Source organism: Centroberyx gerrardi, chromosome 6 (genome assembly GCF_048128805.1).
Source record: "Centroberyx gerrardi isolate f3 chromosome 6, fCenGer3.hap1.cur.20231027, whole genome shotgun sequence".
Classification (NCBI taxonomy): Eukaryota; Metazoa; Chordata; class Actinopteri; order Beryciformes; family Berycidae; genus Centroberyx; species Centroberyx gerrardi.
In genome coordinates this window covers 32,407,042-32,415,951 of record NC_136002.1, presented here as the reverse complement: position 1 = coordinate 32,415,951, position 8,910 = coordinate 32,407,042, and the positions used below count along the sequence as shown (strand labels likewise).

The window sequence follows — 8,910 nt, the reverse complement described above, 5'->3', positions numbered from 1 at the left end:
CTGAGCCAGCTAGCCAAAGTTTGTTGATGATGGCCTGCTGTTATAAAGTGAACAAAAGAGCCAGTGTGCTACTCTGTTCACACCCCTGTGTGTGTGTGTGTGTGTGTGTGTGTGTGTGTGTGTAATTAATAATTTCTCTCTGCTCATTACTTTATGTTCAGATCATTCAAAAATGATATTGTTATCTCAGGAAAACAAAGTGTTTTATCCGGAGATAAATAAATATCTCCAGAAAACACATCATGTAAAGCAGGACTCCCTCTCCTCTGTGATGATAAAGGAGTTGGATGTGTATCTAAACATGGTGAAAGTATCAAAACTAAATCCACACAATCCATATTAGAAAAGCGAGCCTCTAAACGAGCCGTTTGGACTTCCGTAACTTTGTGGCGTCACAAAGGTTCGCTCATTATCATTTTTGTAAGAAATAATAGACTAACAAAGTGTTTTTTTCAAAGCGGTCGAGCGGTCGTCATCGTTTATTACCGGAGAGTTTTCCCTTAGCTTATAAAAGCTTATAAAATGAAAAAATGATTCTGTATATATTTATATGGGGGGGGCTGTGGTGACCTGCTGTAACCAACTTGTAATAGGTCAAAGGTTATGTCATAACCATTATCAACATTACACTGCTTTAAAATATACAGTCAGCCGATCTCTGAACTCAGTTTTATAGTTCATATAAAGATAAAACTGATTGGTGGATGTGTGTATGGGTTACAGGATGGTCATACTTCTGCTTCTCTGATTTCCACATTTTCCTCCAAAATAAATCTTTCAGCCAATAGCTGTCGCTCTCCGTGGTTCCGTTAGGCCCCGCCTCCTGTCAATCAACCGAGTCAAGCCAACAGACGAACCAAAGCCGGACTCTTCCTCCAGCCACAGTCTGGAACATCTAACAGAAACTAAAGCTTAAAGATTTAAACTGCTGCTCTCTGTTTCACTGGGAGGAACTCCTAATATCTAAACAGTTTGTTTCAGATTGTTTACTGTGAAAAATCAACTAAGACGAAAGAAAAATAAATATTTCATAATGTGACAGAAGCTGTAAAACCATCTACAGTCACAGTAGGTGTAAAACAGTGAGGGGCTGCAAGAAAAGAGCAGAAACTCGCTGTTATTGTCCTGTAAGGAGGCAGAGAGGCTGAACATGAAAACACACCGGAGGAGGAGAGAACATTTTATTCTGTCATGGGCATCGATCCTGCATGTACAGCCGCTGCAAACAGGCATTTAATTAGATACAATCACAGCTTCATCATAGAAAACGACGTCAAATTACACAAAACAAACACCTCACACTGTAAGCCAACAGATCTCGTCCAGTTCGTCTCTTCCAGTTTACAGATCTGATTTCTCCATAATGTCATTTCACAGCTGAGGAACTGCATGGAAACCTGGCATGGATGTGAGACAGAGATGAGACGATAAATTCAATATTCAATATATCGCGATACAAAAATGTGTCAATCCGTATGTTTTGTCAGGAACATGAATGGTGATATCAGCTCCATGTTATTCTGCTGTAGTAATCACTAATGAGACTCTTGACCATCACAGTTTCACAAGCTCTCCATCCACTTTGGACGTAAAACAAATGAATGTCCAGCACAGTCTTAATTTCTTGAGACTTGACTTGATGCATGAAGAGAAGACTTGAGACTTGACTTGACTTGGGTTCTGGTGACTTGGGACTTGACTCTGACTTGTACTTTGATGACTTGAAAAGGTTTCTAAAGTCTTGACTTGAGATCTTGTGTTTGTGTAAATGACTTAGATTGAAAGTGATGAGATTTGTTCCAGCGGACGACTGAATTTAAATTCTGTTTTCTGAATTTGTATGGAATGATTGAATTTATTGAAGGTGAAACTGATTATAGAAATCAAACTCATGATGCTCTTACCAAGTTTTTATCCTATTAAAACCATATTGCATTGAAAAGTCCTAGATATTTAGTTTTCTTTAAGATATTAAATTGATACTGGACTCTTGATGTGTTCTGACTTGACTTGCTGTTCTATATTTAGACTTGAGACTTGTGCCTCGAGACTGAGACTCGAGCAAAGCTGACTTGGTCACACCTCTGACAGTGTGACGAGTGTTATCAATCCAAATCTGTCTGTATTTAACACACCGCAGAGCCAAAGATCGTATATATACTGCCGATGCTCAGTCCATCTCGTTGTTGTTTATTAGTGCGTTAGATCGAGTCTCTGCCTGCAGCATCACATCACATCAGGTCGGATCAGGTCGGATCCCTGCAGCCAACATGGCCCCCTGCAGGTTCCGGGGCACGTGCACACAGTCACCGGTCAGTGTTTTTCGGGGAGTTCAGTCTGTTTTGTTTTAGAAATCCGTCTTCCATCAGCTCTCCGGTTTGTCTTTGTTCGGGCCCATGAACTCCACTCCGTCCACCGGGATGTCCTTCTCGCGGATGGCCTTCTGCACGCACTGCTGGTACTTCTTGAAGGTGTCGGTGCACGGGTCTCCGCTCCGGTCTCCCTTCAGGAACTTCTCGGCGAACCAGCGGTTGAAGCACTGGTCGTACTCCCGCTTCAGGTCGGTGCAGCCCTCCCCGACGCTGTTCATCTCCGCGACACCGACGAACTAGACCGGCAAATAGAGAATATGTGGATGTTTGTAGCTGTTGTCAGACCAGCGCCAGTGTTCCACCGCTCACTTCCGGGTTGCTCCCTTGACTTTCCTTGAACCGCGCGATTCGATAGGCTGACTGCTGAGCGGCGTCGAAGATGGTGGCGTCGCGACGCACCGAAGATTGTATGTTTAAGAAGATCAATCACTCTATAGTAAAAAATAACATAATAAAAGTACAAACCAACCGATAAACATGGCAGATTGCTGCGTGTAGTTTCATTTAGCCTTCCAGAGATAATCTATCTTAGATAGCTTATATATTTACCCATTTCACCCATTCATGTATAATTTACATGCTGTGCAACCCAATAAAACAGCTACATCAGTGAACATCTATTTCTTTTTTATGAGCCCTCCAAGGAAAAGACATGCCATAACTGCTCAGGACGAGAAACTGTACATGCACTCTGACTGTTTCTTTTGGCTTGTGGAGTGTTTGCTGGACAGAAACCCTGAAATGAGCGACACATAGACGACACGAAACAAAGCTATAAAAAATGTCAATAATATATCTACTTTTCAATGAATGACAATACTGGAGTTCAACACTGGTTTGCAGAAACGGAGGCAGAGTGAGACCTCTTCACTTCCTCCCGATCTCATCCGCCATCCAAATTCCGCGTGATGAGATCTGCGCAGCTTCCGAAGTCTCGCGGCTCTCTGTGTGTGTGCATCCGAGAAGACGTGGGAGTGATCGAAATAAGCTGATATTTCCTCGTGTTTTCCAATTAACAGGATATAAACCAAGGCGCGTGTTAAAAACAGGTAAGGGAAACCCGCGGAGCTCATTTGTTAAGATTTAATTGCCGTAGTTTTTGAGATATTGGAAACGCAACATCCATGCTAGCTACATTAGCTTGCTTTGCTAGGCCATCTTGACTGTTGTCCTGGGTGTTTCAATGAGCTGGCCCTGAGATGTGCTGTAGCTAGCTAGCCTAGCCAAGCTGTGTGTTGTAATGATTTGTGCTGATTTATTTTCCCGCTGCAGTGTGTGCGGGGCTCAGCATGTCAGACAGCGAGGACAGCGACTTCTCCGACAACCAGAGCGAGCGCAGCAGCGACGGAGAGGCGGAGGAAGCGGAGGAAAATGAGGTATGCTAACCGTTAGCTAGCTAGGCTAACTACCTGATAGTGTAAGCGCAGCCATGAAGTGACATCGATACATGTTTTCATATCCTGTCACAGTTGACGAAGTTGTTGTCGGTTTCTGTGTTGAAGGTAGACGAGACAACAGCGCAGAGAATCCTTCATGTTTCTGAATGTGTTTACCTCAGCTGTAGCTTGTTGCTCTGCACGCGCACAGTGGATCGGGTTTTTGTTTATTTTCTATGCTGCACTCACAGTGACAACAGTAGTAACCGTCATCATTCGTGCTAAAACGATTTGTCGATTTGATAACCGATTCATCGTTTTAGTCATTTATCAGTAAAAATACCAAACATGTACTAGTTGCAGTTTCACAAATGCTAAGATTTGCTGCTTTTCTCTGTTTCATCTCATTATAAAATGAGATGGAAAAAAAACTTTTTTGTTCTGGCTGCTGGTCAGACTGAGGAAGAAATCTGAAGAATCACTTTGGGCTCTGGGAACTGTGATGGACATTTGTCATTATTTTTGACTTTTTATAGACTAAATGATTATTCGGTTTATTGGTAAAATAAACGATAGATTGATCAATAATGGAAATAATCGTTTGTTGCAGCCCGAATCATCATAATAATAGTAACTTTTTAAATAGCACCTTTCAAAACACAATACTTACTGTTATAGTTACAGTTATTACTTCGGTGTTATCTGGTGTTTCGTGATCTATGCTCAGAATCACCAACACAGAACTTAAATGCTCGCACCGCAGCAGACGCCTACATTGTAGCAACGGCGACACTTTGATGCAGAACCATAAATGAGGCTTCAACCTGCTCAGTGTGGCGTCCAGGCTGAACATAAACCTTTTCCCCCTTCAGTAAAGTTTTTTGCATTGTGCCTCTCTCTCCCGTCCCCAGGAGGAGACGGCCAGCCCCGTGGGCAGCGACAAGGTAGCGGAGGAGGAGGGGGAGGACCTAGAGGATGAGGAGGAGTACGACGAAGAGGAAGAGGAGGACGATGACGACCGTCCCAGGAAGAAGCCCCGACACGGAGGCTTCATCCTGGACGAGGCCGGTGAGCGCCGCCGGCCCGCTCCTCCTCTCTGCTCTCACCTCTCTCTCTGTGTTTCTGCCCTCGTCTCCTTCTCTGGCGTGGAATATTTGGCGAGCGGTTGCCGATGGTTACAAGGAACACGGCGCCATGTTGGAGGAGTGACAACAAAAAAAACAGATCGCCTCTTCCTCCCTGATCCTTTTCCTCCGTTTATAGTGTCATTTGAACGCAGAGATTAGGCGTTTTTGCCTTGTTCTGTCAGGAAGGCAGAGTCTGACGTTACAGTCTCTCCTTTTGTTTACTCCTCCAACATGGCGGCGTGTCCCTCGTAACCGTTGGTAACCTCACTCCAAAATTTCCACGACATGTTCTTTGGATTTCTCCCTGGCTATCTCTCTCTCTCTGCCTCTCTCTCTGTCTGTCTCTATCTCTCTCTCCCTCTCCTCTGTTTCAGCTCTTGTTTCTGTTCTTATTTTCTGTCTTTACAGCAGAAGTCTGTTGTGTTGTAGAGACGAAACTCGATGTAACGTTTGTGACGTTCATCTATTGTCCTTCTGCTTCTCTTCTCTCTAGATGTGGATGATGAGTACGAGGATGAAGATCCCTGGGAGGAAGGAGCCGAGGATATTCTGGAGAAAGGTGAGGACTCAAACACAAATCCAGCAGTGAGTGTAAATGTATTTGCAGAATTTAAACTGGTAGAGAGCTTTGATATTTGGGTAGAATCCTGAAGTTGATGTTAAAAATGTGACTGTGCTTCAAAGTTTAGGAAAAGGGAAACTGGCTTTGCAGCAGAGTTAAAACACCAGACACTGTATGCAGAAACACTGACAGGTTAACACTGTTAAACGCTGCATCGGACAATGAATTGAATCCAAAGATCAGGTGCATCAAACTGTTACAAACAGCATCAAACCGCAGTGAATGTACAAAAGATAAGATCAGATAAGATCAGATCGCACTTTATTGATCCCCTTGGAGAAATTCAGCTGCCACAGCAGCAACTGGCGGAACAGTGCTAAGGAAATCGTAATAAAAGGAAACAGGTAATAAAATACAAATAAAGGTAATGTACATAATATAAAACTATAGAGACAGTGCAAATAAATGCAAATTATAAATGCAGAAAAAGGTTAGATCATTAGGTGGTGCACAAAAATCTGCTTTGCCTTTCCTTCACTTCCACTGAAAACCAGGCAAAGTGTGAATAAAAAACAGCATTCCTGGAGCTCAACCGGTGGAGCGCATATCATTAAGGTTCAGTCCTGAGCACAGCGGCACGGGTTTGAATCCGGCCCGCCCCTCTCTCTGCCCCGCCTCTCCTCTCTCTCTACTGGGACTGAATAAAATAAAACAGAAATGCCGAAAACATAATCTTGAAACAACAAAAACATTTTTTTTTTTTGGCATTTCTGCTCCATTGTATTCGGTCTCAGTCGGGACACAGAAGGGGAAACTTCGCCCTTTCATGTTCGTGCAGAGTTCATGGCGTTTTCATTTAAGCACCAAACCCAAGGGTTAGGGTTAGAGTGGCTTCAGCAAACGCCCCCGCACACCAAAACCCAAGCACAAGAAAAAACAAACAATAAAAACAACCAAAGTAATGGCAGTAACTTTCCCAACCCTGCATTTAGCCTGAGAAAAGTTTCAGTCGGGCAGTGAAGTGTTGAAGCTGCAGCTCTGAACCCTGAGGCAGCACCCACACCGCTCCGTGCAAGTCAACACAAACATGACAGTTTGAAAACAGAAGTTTGTGCTTATTTCTATCTGTTATCAGTCTGCCTGATGGGAACGGCCCGGCTGGAGGGTTTGGTGCTGCATTTGTTCAGTAAATCTTGTAGTGTGTCTCTTTAAAACTTTCAGAGATAACATGAATTCTGTTAAGTTCGATATGAGTTTGAGTTTATTAGTATTCATGCTCACAGTTAACAACTGAATAGAAGCAGAATTTACATTAATAAAAATAGAAATATATCTATACATGATTGTACATCATAAAAATTTAAAACTATACATATCCATATACACACATGCACCCATACGTTCATACTCATGCATACGCATTTACAAAATACAGCCACACACTTACATACAACCATGCATACATTTTAAAATGCCATAAAAAAACAACAATATACAACACAAAACGCAAAAAAAACAAAAACAGACCCCAAAGACTTCAGCTATCCATCTTTTGTATGATGAACTTTATTAACAAATCCTATGAAAATAACAAAATCATTGCTGATTTTGTTATTTTCATAGGATTTGTTGACGGTAAGCAATGCATTAAAAAACACCGGCCTTATCCTTTAATATTCAGGGACATGAGCCGCCTGGCAAGTAAAGATTCGTGTTGGATTTGTTTCGGGTGCTGCGGCGCAGGAAGCGGTCCTCACTGATGTAGTTTCCAAACAGTCAAGGTTCAATGCTGCCAAGCGCCGAAAGCATGCTGGCAAAGGACAATCACCATAAATCACTGCACCTGTGACGCATCGGTGTCAGAGTGGAGAGACCGGTCTGAACGTCAGCTCAGGTTGAAGTGTAGGAGTTGATGCTGCAGAGCCGCTAGCTCGTGCTCCACAGTTAGGGACGATGCTGAAGGACAGTGGCAGCCTTTGGGAAACAGAGCAGACTGTGTTAGAGTTGTATGCCGTACATTAGTGTTGTCTGACTGTATTCTCTTGTCTTATGGATGTTCCTCTCTGTCATGCATGTCCTCTTCAGTTAACGGTAATTCTACTCCAGATACTCTTCTGCTCTGATGTTTTATTTTCATTTGATTCCATGTATATTATAAACCCAGTGGAATATCAGATCATTCATTCGATAAAACCCACATCCCTGTTTAATTTTCATTTTTTTATTTTAGTATATGTATTTTATTAACTCCACCCCATCTCAGCACAGCTGTATTTGTGAGTGTGTAGCCTAATGTAAGGAAGCACAGAGGGCAAATCCATTATTGGCTCCTACAGCAGGCTGGGCTCAGCTCCCTGCAGCTCACCTCATCAAGTCCAGAGGAAACCGCATTCACTCTGAATATCTCAGCAGTATGATATCACATTATAGGGATGGGACAACATGCGTCTCTCACGATACGATTCAATAAGTCATCTGAGGTTCAGGATTCAATACAGACACGATACGATGTGATCAGTTAAAGTTCAGTGACAGCAAAGTCTGACTGTGCAGAATTCTGTTTATTTCTGAGACTCAAATCTTTCCAGCGATGCCATTGGCTGCTAGAATGTAAACAACAATTAAAAAATGTCATACGCGATATATTGAACTTCGATATATTGTCCCATCCCTATTATATTACATTTACAGCATTTAGCCGACTGTGCGGAGTCTTTTGAATATTTGATTGTTGAGGAAAAGTCCATTTCCTGAATGTTTTTGAATTGAAAGGGATTTGAACCCAGCCCTGCTAACAATATATTTAATAATATCCGATAATACGGTGTACAGTATATATAATAATAATAATAATAATATATATTTCTGTGAATCACATTTAGTCTGTCAGCTAGCTGCCAGGTCAGGTATGCTGAGGTTACACTTATTGTTTCAATATGACTTTGTTAGGTGTTACAGCATTGGTATATCAAGTTCAAATTTAGCAGTTCTGCCTCGGTATAATAACTGTGTGATGATGATTTATTGATGGTAGAGTATCACACACACCACCTTTTTTTTAGATGCAGATAGCAGTTCTGATACTTCAAATTGGAAGCTAGTTTACAGGAAAGTATTGCCTTAAATCCTAGAAAACACTTTTACACTTTTTGCTAATATCCTGTAACACTTCAGTACCTGCAGCTGAATATGTTTGATTGACAGGTGTTATAGAAGTGTGGTGTGATTCACTGGAAACGATGCTGTACATCTGAACCTGGAACTACAGTGTGCTTACTTCAACTGACGAGACATTTGAAATAAAAATCACGTTGATACAACAAGTGTAACCCTACCCAGAGGGTTCAGGTCCAACCAGCCTGTCCTCCTGGTGCAGATAGAGCTGCAGCAGATAGATCAGTCACTCAGTGTTTTCTCTGAGCGGTTAGGTTTAGTGATTCCACCTCCAGAGAACCAAGTGTGACCATTTGCCT

At 42.3% G+C, this 8,910-nt stretch overlaps 2 protein-coding genes across 2 annotated transcripts in view; one reads left to right on the top strand and one right to left on the bottom strand.

The window, feature by feature from the left end:
• Positions 1–1,167: 1,167 nt before the first annotated feature.
• Positions 1,168–2,770, bottom strand: triap1 (TP53 regulated inhibitor of apoptosis 1). The gene has a single exon (XM_071912123.2). It carries the CDS (start codon positions 2,588–2,590, stop codon positions 2,366–2,368), a length of 225 nt encoding a protein of 74 aa, XP_071768224.1. The 5' UTR covers positions 2,591–2,770; the 3' UTR covers positions 1,168–2,365.
• Positions 2,771–3,313: 543 nt separating this feature from the next.
• Positions 3,314–8,910, top strand: part of supt5h (SPT5 homolog, DSIF elongation factor subunit) — a 34,042-nt gene continuing 28,445 nt past the window's right edge. The window contains exons 1-5 of the mRNA XM_078284179.1: positions 3,314–3,421; positions 3,645–3,748; positions 4,660–4,816; positions 5,369–5,434; positions 6,278–6,283. Coding sequence (XP_078140305.1) covers positions 3,662–3,748; positions 4,660–4,816; positions 5,369–5,434; positions 6,278–6,283 — 316 coding nt within the window. The 5' untranslated portion in view covers positions 3,314–3,421; positions 3,645–3,661. The remainder of the gene's footprint in view (positions 3,422–3,644; positions 3,749–4,659; positions 4,817–5,368; positions 5,435–6,277; positions 6,284–8,910) is intronic.